At 41.7% G+C, this 17,605-nt stretch overlaps 1 protein-coding gene across 1 annotated transcript; it reads right to left on the bottom strand.

The window, feature by feature from the left end:
* Positions 1 to 82: 82 nt before the first annotated feature.
* LOC146559789 (inositol-trisphosphate 3-kinase A-like) lies at positions 83 to 17,605 on the bottom strand. Its single transcript, XM_085243520.1, has 8 exons — positions 17,138 to 17,605; positions 13,387 to 14,720; positions 4,459 to 4,558; positions 3,973 to 4,186; positions 3,591 to 3,795; positions 2,979 to 3,080; positions 2,411 to 2,482; positions 83 to 2,290 (listed from the first exon to the last, which is right to left on the bottom strand). Exons 2-8 carry the CDS (start codon positions 14,548 to 14,550, stop codon positions 2,081 to 2,083), a joined length of 2,067 nt encoding a protein of 688 aa, XP_085099646.1. The 5' UTR covers positions 14,551 to 14,720; positions 17,138 to 17,605; the 3' UTR covers positions 83 to 2,080.

Here is a 17,605-nt window from a genome sequence, read left to right as displayed (position 1 = left end):
TCTTATCAACCAAAAATAAATTGTCATCTAGTTTTTACACAAAGTTTCCACCATCTCAGTTTTCAGGGACAGTTCAACACAAAATGATTCATCTGGTTTTATTTAGAAACTTGTGATAAAAGGTCACAGCTGACTGAACAGGACATATTCTTACAGTAGTGTTAAATTTATAATTAAATGTTAGATCATCTTGATTCAGCGCTCTTTTACAAAAGTATATGATTTGGTGTGTGTGTGTGTGTGTTTGCACAAAGAACTGAAAAAAAATTACAATAAAAATCCCCCAAAACTCTGAAAACTCTCCACTTTCATTTTATTGTAATCCACGACCGTCTGGACAAAGCAGAGGTTTATAAACAGTTTCAATCAGTCCGTCTGTTCTTTCTGTGAAAAGCGCTGCCTTTGAAATACAAAATGTGGTCACGAATCCAGTTTTCTTGCTTACAAAGCAGCACCCTCTTTGAAAACCTGATAGTTTGACATTTTACAAATATAGAGACTTTCTGGGCAAAGGTTTTTAACACTTTGTAAACACTATACTATCCGTCTCTCCTGCCATGTTTACCCTTCGGAGATGAAAAATCTAAACTCCTGAATTCGAATTCCAATCTTGTTAAGTCACGCGTTCACAGCACTTGTGTGGGAAATGTTCGTGCCGAGTTAACCACACGCCCACACCCCCACCCACCTAAACAGTGCTGCCTGACACTGTCAAAGGAAGACTGGACACTTGACGTTCACCAATGCGTCACATTCCCGTCGGGATCTGATGCACATGCTCACAAGCACGGCCTGCACGTATAACAGTGTCGCTTCTTTGTAAACTTTCAATGTTGCATACAAAAATGTAAATACCCACATTCCTCCTGTCTATCCTAGCTTAATTATGTTTACAGCGGTGTCCTTTAACCTCTGTTTTACTCAGACACCCGTCATCGCTCATACACAGATTTTATTTTTATTTTTTTTGGGTTTTGAGTTTGTGTGTAAGTCAGAGCCCACACGAACTGATCAGATTAATCGGGTAATTCCAGTTTCACAGACTAAAGCAACACTGATCAGCGAATCGAGATAACAGGCAGAAATATTTACGTTGAACAGTAAACCCAATACTTAAACCTCTGCTGGAGACGCACAGACATGTTTTGTTCAATGGCTTTGTGAGAATCCATAGTGCAACAAACTTCAGACAAACAAGGCTGTCGAGCTTCTTACTAAAAATCACTGCATTTTCATACAAAAGTCCAATTAAGAAAAAAACTTTCTGTTTCCAAGAAAAGTTAAAACTGTGGGATTTCAATGTAAATCGATTCATACTTGGGTGAACTCTTTTGGAAGTAAAATAGCACGAGTCCACTGCAAGTGGAATGATCAGATAGCTCAGTTTCTTTTTTTAAAAAGCCAGGCACAGAAATCATACAAACACAGTAAGAAGGCTATACCAAGGCAGGAAAAAACAAAACAAAGTTAAATTAAACTGTATTTACATGCTGAGTTAGTTAACACGTGGTCTGACCACTGCTTTTAGTGTTGCTGTATACTTAGTCATCAAAAGTGGTCCATGATAAAAAACAAAAACAAAAATCCAACACTCCTCAGAGGCTCGTTTAAAACAAACAAACAAACAACAAAAACAAAAACACGCTCCTGTTGGTCAAGATCACGGCTGAGGAGGTGGCTGCTCTGGCCACCTCTCGCCAACAGAGGGAGCTGTGAGGAGGAGCGAGATGAGTCTCTGCAATAAAAAGTGACTGCTAAAGGTCCATGAGTGCAGAGGCCTGTACTCTCAGAAAATAAACCACAGCCCAAGTAAAACAAAACAAAGTTACAATTGTGCTTTAAATTTAACAGCTCGTATCATCCGCCCCCTTATTCCACATAATGCATAACGTTAACCTTTTGGCATATTCCACTTCGCCCACCCTTCTCACACTGGTACAAGTTGATAAAGTCACTTGGTGTGAGCCCTGAAAGGAGTAACTGAAGTGGTGGCCCTCTGTTAGCCATTCCTCTGTCACTCTTAGTTTGTATAATCTTCTTCAACATCCCATCAGTCTCTTACTGCAGTCCTGTGTCTCGCTCAAGGAGTCTCCGGGAGCATGGTGCTGAAGATGTCTATGAGGTTGTCCAGTCCCCACAGGTAGCCGTCCTCCCTGTTGCCCTCCACCCAGGGAGTCCTGTGGTCGAGAGTTTGAGGTGTCTGCAAGGGGACCGTTTTTCCAAAGTCGATCATCCAGACTTTCGCTTTTCCTGAGGCGTCGTGCACAAACAGAAGAGAGCTGCCCACAACCTGCAATCGATAAACCAGCAAGACCAGTGAGTTTAAGTATGCAGCGCTGATGGGATTGTAACAAATCAGCAACACAGACAACAGGTCTGTTAGAAGAAGTCAGAACGGAGTCCGTCTCACCTCGTGTGTCCTGAAGAACTGTGACTGCTCCAGGGCTGAGCGTAGTTCCTCCAACCGCTGCAGGTAGAGTTTCTGAGGAAAACAGAAAAAAAGGACACAGAAACTGAGACTGTGGGAATTTGCAAATTGGAGCCAAAAAACCCAAACAAAACACTTTTTGTTCTTCTTTCTTATTTAAAGGTAAGTGTAAAACCTTACATCCTTGTTTGATGCAGGTGCTACCGCGTGAAACAAGGATGTAAGTCCTGTATAGAGTGAGCACAGTGCAGACCCGAGAAGCGGTGGAGCATAAAGCAGCATCTCTAAGATTTACTAATGAACATGCCACATCTGGTTGTCTTATTTGTACAAATCTAAGAACAAAGTAACAGCTTGTTGTCTGTGTGTCTGATGCGAGTCAGTGAGAGACTCCTCTAAATAACAGAACAACCTATTAGTGACCTACAGAGGAGCTGACAAAGCCACGATAGCCGTTTCCTCTTCTCACCGGCCGAGTTAAACTAAGCAGCTGCTGATTCCTGCTTTTTGCTTTTTTGCATTTACAAAACATAACAATTGAACAACATACCAGAATCTGAGTGTTGCCATCAACAAAGTCCTCCAAGGCCTGCATCACTTGCTCTCTGTGTTTTGTCTTCTTAAAGTTGGTGTTGCAGGTTCCATCAGCTCTCTATATAGAAAAAAAGGAAACCATCAAAAATGTCATAATGACTCACTTCAGCTTATACATGCCGATTCACGCTACTATCTGGACAACAGAAGGTTTTAACAGTTGTGTTTTGTTGAGGTTCGAGGTGGAAACAAATGGCTCTAAATAAATTCCACAGTCACAGAACTCGTTCAACTGGAAAATACAGCTGCAGCGAGCCTTTAATACACTGCGTGTCATCACATTTTTTCTTTAGTCTCTGAGTAGCATGCAAATTCACTATTGGCACAAACTGATAACCAGCCTCGGATTTATTTTCGAAAGAACAAACAGTCCCCCTAATGACTGCATGTTAACCAACCACATTTTCCATTTCACCCCAGTGCACGTGGTCTGTCTTGTGAACAAACTGATAAGTGTTTACTCCCACTGATTGGTTTACGTCTTTGCAGCAACAAGCACAGCTGTTTATTCTCTTGAAGCTGAGGTCTTCAGGCTAGATGTGTTTGTGTGTTCAGCATGACCTCATACCTTAATGCCTTCGATCCGGAAGCCCAGGGTGGCGGTGGAGCTAAGTGTCTCCCTCCACTGCATGTACCGCGGTTTGAGGACACCCTGCTTGGCCCGTTCCTCCTCTGTTGGAGCCCCGGGGTCCACGGCAATCATTTTGTCGTACATGTCCTTCCTCAAACGTGGACGCTCCCTGGCTTTTGTCAGCTCCTCCTCCAAGTAAGTCCTGAGAGTTTGGGTTAGATTTAAATGTTTGCACAGCCTTCATTCTACATACACGATTCAAGAGTAAATGTGCGTGAAGGTAAACTCAAGAATCATTTTGCCTTCCTAAGGCACAAGCTGTTTTTGGAAAAATGCTTTTTACACAAATACACTCTCTTTGTCACGTGCCAAGTCTTACCTGCTGCCCATTTTGCAGTCCATGATGGAAGGCGAGTCAAAGTCAGCCAGCAGGTCATCCATCAGGTTGTAGTCATGGTCGTCTTTTTGTACTATGCCGTAATATCCGGGCACGTAGGGGCGCAGAGAGTCCGTCATTAGCTTCTGCAGGCACTGCTGCTCACACTCACAGTATCGCTTCAACAAACGCCCGTACTCCCCAGCCTGGAAGTTACCTTGGAGAAAGATAGGGAAAGAAAATTAATGACGCATGAGACAGAAAGATCAGAAACTACAACATGTCTGTGCATTTTTGTTTGTCTGCAGATCTGAAAAAAGGCGTACAAGTGAGCAGGATAGAGCCGGCACTGTTGCCCTTAAACTTTATGCTTGCCAGCCTTTCAGTAGATACGACAGTAGCATAAATCTTTTGTTCTTTTCTTAGAAGGAACCTCCATATAAATGCATCTGATATGCAGGTGTACAAATATCCTGCATTTACACATACCTGCATGGCCAGCAAGCTGCACCCATGGGTAACGCTTCTTGAAGGACACGACAAAGGGGGACCAGTGAACCATGGTCTTCAGCTTGTGCCAGGACTTACTCTGAAAGATGAAAAAAAACAATAGAGGGTTTCATCGCCTTGTTTTTTAAAAAAGCATGGGCGGTCACACACATAATAAATCTGAAGCTCTGACTAATCAGAAAAGGAGCTTTCTTTCCTGGACAAACAGTACTGAGCTGAGTGCAGGCCAAAAGACTGATTACTCATTAAAAGGAAAACCCAACCTGTACTGTCCTCATACCCACACAAACATATCAGTAGACATTGGACAGACCCTCCCCTGCAGCCAAGGCCAGGTGTGCCGCATACACGACAAAGCCCATTCATAAAACATTTACCAAAGCCTCCGCTGTGGTGTCGTAAAACAGAACCTCCGTGTTTGCGAGCTTGTGGGCCTGTGTGTGGGTTACAGTAATCTGTGTTGGGAAACACTAGAACAAGGACACTGTGCAACAGCCGCTTTGACGCAAGCAGTTAGAGAGGCGCCTGATACTGATTGATTAGAACATGTGTGTGGGAAATCACAACAAACGGACAGCCAGTTCTGGGTGTGGGTGTGTGTGTGTGTGTGTGTGTGTGTGTGTGTGTGTGTGTGTGTGTGTGTGTTTGTTTTACATTTCAGCTGATTAAGTCCTAAAATGCTTCTATGCACCAAACCGGTTTAAAGCACAGAGACAATTAGGTTAAAGGAGCAGAAAGAAAATTAGCACTGGGCAACAAAACCGGTTTCTGCGAGTAATAAAATGCAAGAGGCCATAACCATAAAAGTTATCTTTTTACAACTAAATTATTTCTCTCTGTATGCGTGTGAGAGAGAGATTGCTCTTCCCTTTGCTCTGCATTCCTTCCCCCCGCTGCTCTTGGAAACTGTCACAGTAAAACAGTCTTAATCCAGGAACATAAACACACTGGAAACACTGCGTATGCGTTTACCTCAAATGAAGAAGAAGAAGGGGGAAAAAATGCTTCAAGTTTAAACTGTTCGCAACAGTTTGAAAGCCTTAAAAACACTTTTTAGTTGAAGGAGAAGGAGCAGTTTTACGTATCGGGATGAAACTTTCCAAAGGGTTTTACTTTAATTGTGGATTATTTATTCTGGTATATTAGTGCGATAACTTGAATCAAACATGTAAGTTTGTAACCATTCTAAGAACTAGAATGAGTGTGCATTTAAATCTTTTATCATCAGTTTCTCAACCTCAGATCCCAGGATGGATAACAGGTTTAATCTTAACATGAGATGGCACGAAGCCTACAATAAAAAGAAATTCTGCTTAAAACAGAGAGCAGGTCACTACCAGGATTTTTAGCAAGAGGCCGAAGGTGAAGAGAGTCAACGAGAGACGGCTGTGGACTTAATCTTAAACGACACCCACAGATTCACCTTACTCTAACCTCAGCCTCGTCTGGGTGAAGAACAGCACTTCACCACATGTGACGTAAACGACTGAATTTTCAACATGACAAAAATTCCTCTTGCTCACTTAACTGAGCAAACCACACCTTCATTTGGCAAATGAAGGTGACAAACACTAATAGATGTGCAGGATCACAGTGATGAAACACTTCTATTATCTATTTTCTCTTTTCTCTCTTACTAGCCTGCTTATTTCCACTGCCTGTTGACACCCCATACAGTCTCTCAGGATGTGTTTGAGCTGATCTTTACCTTAACCGAAATCTCTGATTAGACTTCAAATAAATACAAATATCTCAGCCTATTCAGAAAAACTCCTCTTCTCTTTATTTGCAAAAAGAACGGTTATATTCAAACTCAAAGGGAAAATATCCAAATGAACCCACAACAAAAGCCAGCGACATTTCAACTTTCCACTCAGGCAAGAAAACTGTCACCAGAGACTCTAGAAAGACTCTTAAAATTCCCAAAACATGCTCGACCTTTATTTAAACATTTTTAGTTTACAGTTGAATATTTGACTAGATTTCCTGCCAGCTGTAACGACGTGCTGTGATTACTGATCACAGATAAATATTAGTTTTCTGAATGCACAAGTCCAGAAATAGCATTCACCTGTGGCCCAAACAGAATCTGTTTACTTATCAAATCTTTTACTTCTTCTCCTCACTAATATTTAGTCATTACCAGCATCTGTTTCCATCTGAAGACCAGTTCAGTGACAGAAGGCCTGAGCGGGGAGAAACGTGATGCTTCAGCCTCTCTTCTTTCACTTTCCTCGTCCAGGTCAGGCTCTCTGATGGCCCTATGCTGACAGCTTAATGTGCTGCCTCTGTGGAGCTGAATGCACCTCCTTAACAGCAGATGCACTGCCAAATACTAATGCTGCTAATATTCTTGTGGACATTAAGGCGTTCTTAAAAGGGTGGTTTGATAAATGTTCAGAAGCCCATCAAAGAGCACATAAAGAGCTTTCGACGTTTCAGCTTAAAGCGAAGAAGCCGTCCCACACACACACAAACACGTTTTAAATGCTGAGGTCACATTTCACCCCACACAGTCAAACCCTCGCCATCTCCACTTTCTTTTATATAACTCATGAAAACTGTACACATAACACAAACATACAAAGTTATCATATCAACCCCCATTTGAGGTTATTTTAAATTTTTTTCTTTGAAACAGACAGAGATCCCTTGCTTTTACCACTTTCTTTTTTTTCCCCCTGTAGTGCTCCCATCCCTTTTTCATATTTCCTAGACCTATGGGATCCAATTCCAGGAATGTCACCGGCCCTAACACTTCCCAGCACAGCAGACAATGACAACAATGGCGCTGCTAAGAGACGTTACAAGGGCCATGAATGTTCTGCTTTAGATGTGTAAAGTATGCATCCAAGACGAGGAAGGTGTTTCACTGCCACTTCAGTAGCCCTTTAGTGGCGATTTTCCAGCATATAAAAGAAATAAGTGCCCACTAAAGAAGACTCACCAGTTAACAAGGTTTTTTTTTTTAATTACTCAAAAATTAAAACACATCTTTGCTTGTAAAATTGTCAAAAAATAACACGAGTAATGTAACAGACTCTTTGCCTTGAAATATATGTAGACCATTTGTGGCCATGTGCACAGCCGCCACCAAAGGCCACTGTGGTCAGGAGAAAAAGACCCATCTTCAATAATTATAGCCCATAATGAGGCCTGTAATGATCAGCTGGGTAAAACAAGTTGTGGGAGCTACTTCAACTTTTGGTGCTATTAAATTATAATGTTAATATTTAGTACACCTTTCCAAAACCTTACTTTTTAGCTGTTATAGCAGCACTTGGTGTGCAGCATGGTGAGCCTGCTGCTACTGGCTTACTGGCTTCTTAACCCATAACTTTGTGGCTGAACGCGAGCCAGATAGCCCTCATATGCTGTAACAGCTACAACAGCAATCTTTTTTTAATTTCTATTTGAATACCCAAGTCTCTTTGATACAATCTCCCCTTATATCATGTTTCTGAGGAAGCATGACATCAGCGTACATTTATAACAGTGGCTGAGGTAGGTTAAATTTGAATCAGTATCTCTGCTCTCTCAATAATTATTTTTGGACCCTTTTCTTACCTGGCAAACGGAGCAGTAGCGGAGGAGGAGGCAGGTGCCGACACAGATACACACGACCCCGGAGACGACACGAGAACGCAACCAACACAAAATGCCCCCCGCCATCAGGACAGGGTCTCTTAAATCAAACGTCAGGGACGCGTGCCTCCCTGTGGGCGTGAGATCCTTCACAGTCATCTATAACGTCCTTTAACTCAGTCCACTGTCTGCTCGGTCTTCCTCTGGTAAATCACCTTTAGTCAAGCTGTCAATTTTTGGTGTTTGTTTGTCTCCTTTATCGCCCGATAAATAATCACTCGTGCGTCTCTACAACCTCCTTTTTGTCACTCTAATTCACAATTTGCACCATTGCAGAATTTTAGTACTCCACCCTTTGATTTCTTCACGCTTTCTCAATTTCTTTGTTGCCGTCATCAAACATATCCACCAAGTGTCCTAAGGCTGTCCCTTTTCTGGCTCTCGCCACTTTCTGCCTGTTTGAACTAGTCCTGTTACTCGCAGTTCATCCCTGAAATCATTCACCCCGTCTCCCCGAAGGCGCAAATCCCCCACTCTGCGAGCCGTCTTCGCTTTCTCCCAGTGTAAACCTTTGTTTCTCTCCTGTCTCACTCTCTCATCCTCTAATCCCCTCTGGGCCTATCCTGAGCCTCATGCTTAGCCAATCTCCTGCCAGATTCAGTGCAGGTGGGGGTAGAGCCAACAAACATTTCCATATAGTCCCACAGCTCCTCTTTTGTCTGCATGATGAGGTCTTGACTACTATGTGGCCTACGGAGTTGTGCGTTTGTGCACGGGGACAAAACTAAACCTGTCAAGCGACAGTCAGCTACAAGAGTGACACCATACTGTATGCAAACCCGAACCGTGTTTTCAGGTACTCTTAGAGACCTTTTCTCAAAACTACTTTATATAAACCACATCCCTTTCCCTTCACTCAAGTCTTCAGAGCTCATGAAGCTCCACTGTGGTGGGCCAGTGAACGCACAGAAGATGGCACCGGCTTCAACCTCCGCCTGAAAACCATCTGCAGAAAACAGACTCACATGTCTCTTTTATCTGATAATATTTGAAATGTTTATTTGCATGTGCCAGAAACACGGTATTACGTCATCAGCTGATATCACTGACAAATGAAAATACATTTGGTATTTGCTGGATTTGCTACTTTTTCCCTTTAATATCACCGTTTCCTGAATACTTGGAAGTATTCGACCTCTTATACCTACATTACATCTCAGTGTGTTGTTTAATGATTTTCCACTAACGACCGATTCTATTTGCGGAGCACATTTAACTATAAAAACATTATTTTGGCAACTCTTATTTACATAAAATCTGATATAGTTCCAGTGAAACCTTGAGCTAAGAAAAGCAGCTCACTTTCCAGCTCGCATATTAAGTATTTAACTTGCAGATTTATGAGTGAAGGACTCCTTATATGGAACTGTCATTTTTGGTAACATCTTTCTTCAGTAAAAAATGAGCAATATCTCACTTGGGAGTCCATTAAATGTATTGGCTGGTTAAGTCGGCTTTTTGCTTGTACTTTACAAACCACACTAAAAGTTTGTGTTTGTGCATCAAGTCATAATAACAAAATTACTTATTTATACACATGAGGACATGTGTGGGGGTTATGGCATATATGAGCAAAATTTGATTTGCTGGTTTAGAAAGGATCAATGACAGCGTTCTACCTTTTATGACAGGAGGTTAAGTCTCACTGCTTTCCAGGTTTTGGATTTTTTTTGTGATCCAGTATTGTGTTCTTTAACTGTATGCACGTCTTTTAATTTTATGTAATGAAGGAAATGATGATCCCCCACCCCACCCCCTCCAAACGCTGTGAGTACTTTTACTCAAAAGCTGTTGGTCTTGTTTTTTTGTTTGTCTTTTGTTTGTTTGTTAAAAACGGGGCAGTGTACAGTGTACATTGTCCATAGTGTGAATGTGCCAGATGAAGTCATACAGGCTCATTTTCATATCTTGTCCCTGGGAGATTGATGGAAATAATAGACAGTAATAGGAAAAACAAAAGTGCAGAAGCACGTATTCAAAGATAAGATCCGGAGCATAACCATATAACATTAAAAATGTCACACATTGCAAAAACTAAAGCACATGCGCACAGTTACAAAAACAGAACAGCGACCTAAAAAATACTCCAGAGACAACATGTTTAATGATCCAGCTAGGCACAGTTTTATAGGTGTGATATAGGGTTAAGAGATATGATGCTCTTTACTTCCTTAATAGATTGTTGATAAGAAACAGCCAACGTTCCAAAAGCAAATGATTTGCTTGGAAGTAATGGAGAATTTTTACTCAAGGCGTTGATACTCTGAATCTGGTGCTTCCTGCACCACTGGATTTTATTTCATTGCGGGCGTTACATCTTAACCTGATACATCTTGTATCAGGTAATTCTGTGTTGTGCACATAAATACATAAAAGCGAAGCTAACTTTTAACTAACGTGGACTTTCCTGTATCGTGGATTTTGTGTATAAGTGCTGTGGGAGTGATGTGTGGGACGGAAAACAAGTCTGCAATTGTGGCTCATGAGTGAATAAGCATGCATAAATAAGAATAATCATCAAGTGTAGGCTACGTGTTCAAAGTTTCGCTGCATCTTTTTCATCTGTGCGCGCTCCTTCTTTTGTCTGCTTACTCTAATTTTCCTCTTGTTTTCCGTTCCACTGTATGTTTCACAGTGTGTTAAGAGGAAAATATTAAGCCTTTTTATATAAGTGCAGGCAAACTGTAGAGGGAGAAAGAGTGTCTCACATGGAAGACATGATCATGCAAAAATATCGGCGCTGCTGTGCACAGCAGACGTTGGCAGGAATTTATATCTTATAGCATTCAAATGTCAGGGACAGAGTAGACACTGTTGGTGGAGCGAACAACACAAGGAGAAAAAAAAAAAACACCATATATGGCAAAGACGTTGCCTAGCAACCGGCTCAGCCTTCAGCCCAATTTTCCATGACACACAATGAACTCTGAATGCAAGACGGCATCGCTCTGTGTGTGTGTGTCTGTGTGCGTGCATGCGCGAACAAGTATCTGCTCACGTCACCTCATGAAGAAAATGTTAGGTTTGTTTGTGAGCTGACGGCACGGCCACACACACTCCCTCTTTCTATTAATTACAACAAACAAAAGCGTTTTCCACACAGCTGCACATATGACAAAACATGCCCATTAAAACCAGCTCTTATCAGAAACCACAGGCCAGCGTCATCCTGTTTGTTACAACACCTCAAGTGCAACTACTCAGGTTGCTCACTTCCTGCGTGTTGTTATAATAGCCAGGAAATTACACTGTCCGCTGTCCTGTTCACTCAAAACATGCAATATGTGAATCAATATGTTTGCAGAAATGTGTATCTGAACATGACAGAGGTATTTTATGGACTTTACACTAAACGAATGACTGACAAAGGGGACGGTAAACATGAGGGGGTATTATAAATTATAGGCGTTTTATTTTTTATAATTTTCAAGCAAAAACTCTTCGTTTTTCCTTTTTGAATGCGAGGATTTAAAGTGTTTCTGTTTTATAGCACTGCTTGCATGTTAAGACTGCAGAACATAGAAAAACAAACATCTGAAGATACCACACTGGCTTCTTAGAAGAGATTAAGGTGTGGTTTTTCTCATTTTTTTGTGATGTTTTACATTTGAAACAAGTCGAAAGAATGTTTGATCTCAACTAAAGCTGCGACAGTAACAGACAAACTTCTGTGGATAAAATGTTCATCTTTCAGTTGATTGAGATCACTAGATGGGTGGACTCGATATGGATGTTATTTTTATACTTAATCTAATTAAGCCATCGTGACACGAGTTATATTAAGTTTTTGCTGAACTTTGTTTTGTAAAATCATGCATGAAGGAAGAAAGCTGCCCACACTGTCTTTATTTTGACATTTAGATCCTCACTCACAGGAATAATCAAATCATTAAACATCAACTGGAGCTTGTCTCCACCTCACGGTGGTCTCAAGAGGCCTGTGTTTGGTGCAGCTCTTTGAGAAGGACTAAACAATTTGGAGAAAAGCAAAAGTAATATATGTTAAAGAGGAGACTCTGGGGTGGTCTAATGTATGACCGTGAATTTCAAAGTGCATCAATTTTCATGGGTGACGCATTTCTCAATCTTTCCTGATCTATGAAAATGAATAAATAAATTAAAAGGGTGGGTTTTCCGCCACATCCACCAGAAGATCATTATGTCCTGGGCATCGCAGTATGAATCACAACACTGACAGCTGAAAATCTTTCTTGGTAATGTGGCCCTGCATGAAAACCTGGACATTCAGCATTCACAGAGCTACCGTGATGATAAGAAGATACTGATAGACACATCCTGTTTTTAAAGCATTCCATGCATGGTAGTCAACAGTGCATCAAAGCTTCCTGATACCGGAGGAAATCATCACAACTTCCTACTAAACTTTAAGCTACTTCTCCCGGACGGAGGAGAGGAAAATCTGTAAGCCTCTTGGGGCTGCAGGCTAAGCTCTCTAATAACGAAGGCTGGTCACAGCTCAAAGTGCTGACTGTAAACGAATGACGAGCAGTTAAGAAATGCATTCAAACAATGTTTAAATGGTCCTCAGGCTGAGCTCATCAAAGCCATGCGATCATGTGGCATGGGTGATGGAAGGACACAGAAGTGGGGGCTGGCAATAATAACCATTTTCCTCTCCTTTGGGTTTAAATTTCTCCTGAATGAATGGGCCCTTTTCCCCTCATTTGCACCACAGCAGCTGAAAAATCTCCACCTCCTGACAAATAATGACCTTTTATTATCAACGTGACACATATTAAACAAATTTCTTTCCTTGACTGTCTTTATAGCACCAGCAGTGACTGACACACCTGCTCTCACACACTGTTTACATTTGATGACAAAATAAAGTGTTTGTGGTTGAGGTTGACACAGGACTCAGGAATGTTTACTGTACATTCCCTATGCAGGGTGTGTGTACTACATTTTAATATGTAATACCTAGTCAGTTACCGACTTGTATCATTTTCTTTTTGATTGATTTTCATTTTACAATGAGTTCCAGTGTGGTCACACCTAACAACATGTTTGTTTATGGAAAGAATAGCTTCAAATACTGTAATGCCATCATATATGGTCAATTGCACAATATTTGCATTACTCATTTTTTGGTAGCTTTGGTAGTAAGACCAGTTTATGGTTTCTTGTCAGAGTCCAGCTGAAGGTCTTTTAAAATATTTATGAAGAATATATTGCAAGCAACTGAACAGAAAACTTTATAAAAGTTGTCTGTTGCGGAAGAAGACTTGAATAGACACTCACCCCCGTCCCATCCTCCGGACTGCACAGAGACCGGCTGGACTCGATGTCGCTGCCTGTGAAGTCGTCCTCTGACTCCTCGAAGGACGAGGCGGAGGACAGGCCGATGGAAGAGGAGTTGGACAGCTTCCTGGGGGACCGCATCAGAGCGGGAGACCCTCCGCAGCCGCTGTCCGAGCAGGGGGACTCGTCGTCCGGTTGAGGCTCCAGACAGCCGGTGTTGGGCTCCATTCTCAGCAGGTTCGATGCGACCTGTGAGCGGTTCGGACTGGGGTCTCTGGTTATGATGAGCTTGGGTATGGTTCCTGGGAAACTTTGGCCTCCTGGTGGACTCTGGCTGGTCTGATCAGAGTCCGTTTGGCTCTTTGTTTCAACCGGGCAGCTGCTGTTCAGTTTGCCGGTCGCTTTGGGTGTGCATGAAACGGTGCTACAGTCGGTTTTTGTCATTGTAGCCTCGGCTTGATCGTCCCTAATTGAAAGTCCACAGTCCAAAAGTTGATCCGAGGCCAAACTAGACAAAATCCCCTCAGTGTCCGGGTCAGAGGTCTTCAGAGGGGGTGAGTTGGATGAACGCGTGCTATTTCCAGTTAATACTCGATCCTGAGACACAATGGGATCGTGGTTGCTTCCCCCCAGTGGCTTATCTTCCATGGCCCTCGTCTGGGGATCCGAGGCATTGTTCTTTCGCACGGGTTTCGGCTCCTCGCAGCCCGCGCCGCTGACTTCACAGCTCTTACTTTCCAAGCCTGGTGCATCGGATGAACCAGCGGTTGCTTCACGGTTCACGACGTCCTGTGTCGGTTCAGTATTTCCATCTAGCCCGGATGGCGTGTCAAAACAACCCGCGGCTGCTCGCTGTTCCCCAACCCCCGACACCACCTCGTCCCTCGGCAACTTTCCTACTCTGTGGCCGCGGCGCGTTGCTGGATCTCCAGCTGCGTTTCCGCCACCCAAATCCGCTTCCCCCTGACTAGAGTCTCGCTTTCTCCTTCCCAAATACGACAGCACTTTATTTTTCATCGGATTCCTGTTTAACTGGTCACTTTTCGATTTTTCTCCGCTCCCAGGTCTGCGGATACGAAGTCGACGGGCTGTCTCGCCCGCTTTCCATTTCGCTCTGCCACGGGTGGCAGTGCTGTGCGATAGAGCAGAGCGAGTTTGGCCCATCCTGCATGCCGTAATAGTAGCAGTGACCCAGACACACCCTCAAAGTATGATTTAGAAAACAGTCGAAACTACTTAGCCAGTGACTCCATCAAGCAACGGTAATCCATTAATCACACACTTCAGTTAGTGCTATTGATCAATCCCTGTTAATCATCTGGGATTATACTGATCTGTGGGAAAAAGCAGATGATGTGTGATTTAGTAAATAAAATTGCAAGGACAATAGACAAATAAAACCCTAAACCCTTACCTTACCTAAAGAGTCCCCGATGACACAATGATAATACAAAAACAAACGCACATTTAAACCAGCGCTTGATTCAAGAATGCCAACTCGTATGTGCTTAATCACCCTTAAAAGTCACATATTATTTCCAGACGACAGGACAGAAACTGTCAGATAAAGGCTCACTGGAAACTGCACTGGAGTATAATTACAGGAAAATATGACAAGAACAAAGATTTAAATATTACAGGGGGGGCTGATGTGGGGGAAAACTGTAAAAGTTTCACTGAGATTTAGTCAGTTTCACCATTAGTCACGTCTGTCTAATACTGCCCTCCTGTGTCTGGACACGATTCATTTGTCCCAATAAGCTTCATTTAGACTGCTATCCTTGTGTTTCTTTCAAAAAAAAAAAATAAAAAAAAAAAAAATTCCCCCAATAGGGAATAGTGGTCATATAACAAAGCATTGATATGTCTAAATTAGGAGTTTAAATAGTCAGCATTACATAATTTGGACATTTTTCAAGGCAAAGAACAATCACTTTAAATTAATATGTAAGAATTTGATTATTTAAGAAGACAAATGTTAAATGCTCATCGCTGCAACAGCAAATTCGCCCATATAGATGGTCTACTTTTATGACGTAACTTGTTTCCACTGGTTAAAGGGTTAAACTATTAAGATCCCTTCTAACTTATCTTTATTCATGGACTTTACAAGAGTACTTTTGTCTATTCTGATACAGCATGCAAAATAACCCACTTTTATCTTATACTGGGCCTTGGTGCTGCCTGTGAAGTCATTTACTATCTGAAACACTCATAGATCCACTTCCCCTCCTCTTTAATTCAGATTTCTTCTGATTTGCTGCCCCTCATAAATAAATTTTAAAAAAAGTCTCACTACCTGTATAGAAAAGATGGAAGAAGGCAGCATGTCCTGCATACTTTGTAAAGGCCAGCAGAGGGCGACTCCTCTAATTTTTCTATATTTATTTTCAAGATAAGTTGGATACAATAAACACTTTATCCAATACTTGGGAAAATGTTTTGTTACAGCAGTTATTAATGTTATTTCTGATGTGTTGATGGTATTGGTTGGTAGTTTCAAGCCTTCTTGAGTTAAAGTCAAACTTGAATTTTTTGAAAATAATTATCTCCAATAAACGACTGTACAAGCTACCAGCCTACGGGGCTGCAGCCTCCTTTGGATTCTTCGCCTGATCCGCCTTGTTATCACGGTTAGTTTCAAACCACCAAGATGGCGACGGAAACAACGCTAGGCTCAGTGCTTCAAAATGAGAACTCATGAACAACAGGTGATGTCACTATGGCCATGTCCATCTTTTATGTACAGTGTACCAGCAGTTTGACGCTTCAGGCTGCTGGTAGGCTAACCCCACTTACTTAACTTTTGTTCCTTTGTTATTTTTTAATTTGATCATTCACTATATATAAATAATAGAAAACAAGAAAAAGCACAGGTTGTTCCCTTTAATAATGCATTTACAGTCGTTCTAGTCAGCTATGTCAAAACACAGGTTCAACTTCCTCTATCTGTTCATAGGAATTGCTGTTTTGCAACATTTCTCATGTAAATACAAAAGACAGTAGTGTTTAAAAAGGGTCAAATTATGACTTTTCCTCTATCAGAAAGCCGTTTAAAGCCTTTCCGACATTATAAATGAAACACGGTGAGGTAAAGTGATTGTTATTTGCTGTGACAGCTCAAAAGGAGTGCTTACAGGAAATGAGACAGCAAGGATAACAAAGGAAAATACAGCTCATACAGAACCACACAGTTCACTATATTCATAATCCAAATAATAACTAATCCTATATAATGACTCACGCTGGCCTGTATAACTGTGAATGTTGTGCCATCCGCAGGGGCTCATACAGTGACACATAGTTTATGGGAAGTTGATCATTTCAAAACAACCCCAACAAAATAAAATAAATTTAAAACAACAACAACACTCCCTTAAAATAGATCTCAGGGTGATAAATGGCAGTAAAGCACTGCCATCAAAACCACTCATCTGTTTGTTCAATCAGCAGCGTACACTTTGTGGCTAAAATGGAAAACACAGCCAATCTAAATGAAGAGACTTATCAGTAAGTCATTTGTTTAAAGGGCGGTTTAACACACACTTTCAATTTGAGCTTGGGCAGCACTAGAGCTTTTTAAAATCCTGATTTTAACTTGGCCCTAGATTAAAACGCGTACCAGTTTCCTGTGATCAAACAATAAGAAGAGACAAGTCTTATCTGCACGTTTTCAGCCAAGCAAAACAACCAAACGGATAAAAAAAAAAACACACACACACATACACACAAAAACTTGAGCTAACCTTACCTGACTGATCCTGAAGTGCTCCTCCGATGGTATACAGTTAAAAATAGCTGACAGGGATGCAGAGGTTTTTAAAAACTTCTGGCAGGGCGTGAAAATGATGATGTGTCTGTGATCATGAGCTGTTCAGCTAGTGTGTGCGAATCGCTGCTGCACGAAGTGAAGTATCAGCATGTGGTTAAAGTAAAAGAGGAAGCGCTGGTAAAACGGAGGCAAGTGTCGTTAACTTTCAGGCTTAGTAACTTCCAGAGACACCTGAAGTGGCACAAGCTAACGAGCTTCCAAACGACAAGACGTAACGGCCACAAAAAAACAAAAAAGAAACACGATTTAGCTCAGTTAAAAACCACAAGTACGGTAAATAAGAAAAGACCCAAGAAAAAGGCGACCAAACAAAATGTTGTCACCCAAAACAATCTTTATTATGTCTAAGAAAACGTCACAAACCTACTCAAAATGATCCGACGGTGG

This window comes from Mchenga conophoros, linkage group LG14 (genome assembly GCF_057382185.1).
Source record: "Mchenga conophoros isolate Kocher_MC1m ecotype Shallow Benthic linkage group LG14, M_conophoros_male_GT1.1, whole genome shotgun sequence".
NCBI classification, from domain to species: domain Eukaryota; kingdom Metazoa; phylum Chordata; class Actinopteri; order Cichliformes; family Cichlidae; genus Mchenga; species Mchenga conophoros.
The sequence above is the reverse complement of the archived record's forward strand: the minus strand, read 5'-3'. Positions and strand labels throughout refer to the sequence as shown.

What these genes read in the sequence shown, in the direction of transcription:
- LOC146559789 (XM_085243520.1), bottom strand. Translation starts at nt 14,550, where the DNA reads ATGGGCCAAACTCGCTCTGCTCTATCGCACAGCACTGCCACCCGTGGC. An exon ending in GTCCGGAGGATGGGACGGGG is followed by an intron (nt 4,559 to 13,386) that starts GTGAGTGTCTAT and finishes TTCATCTTTCAG; the next exon opens with AGTAAGTCCTGGCACAAGCT. An exon ending in GACTGCAAAATGGGCAGCAG is followed by an intron (nt 3,796 to 3,972) that starts GTAAGACTTGGC and finishes CCAAACTCTCAG; the next exon opens with GACTTACTTGGAGGAGGAGC.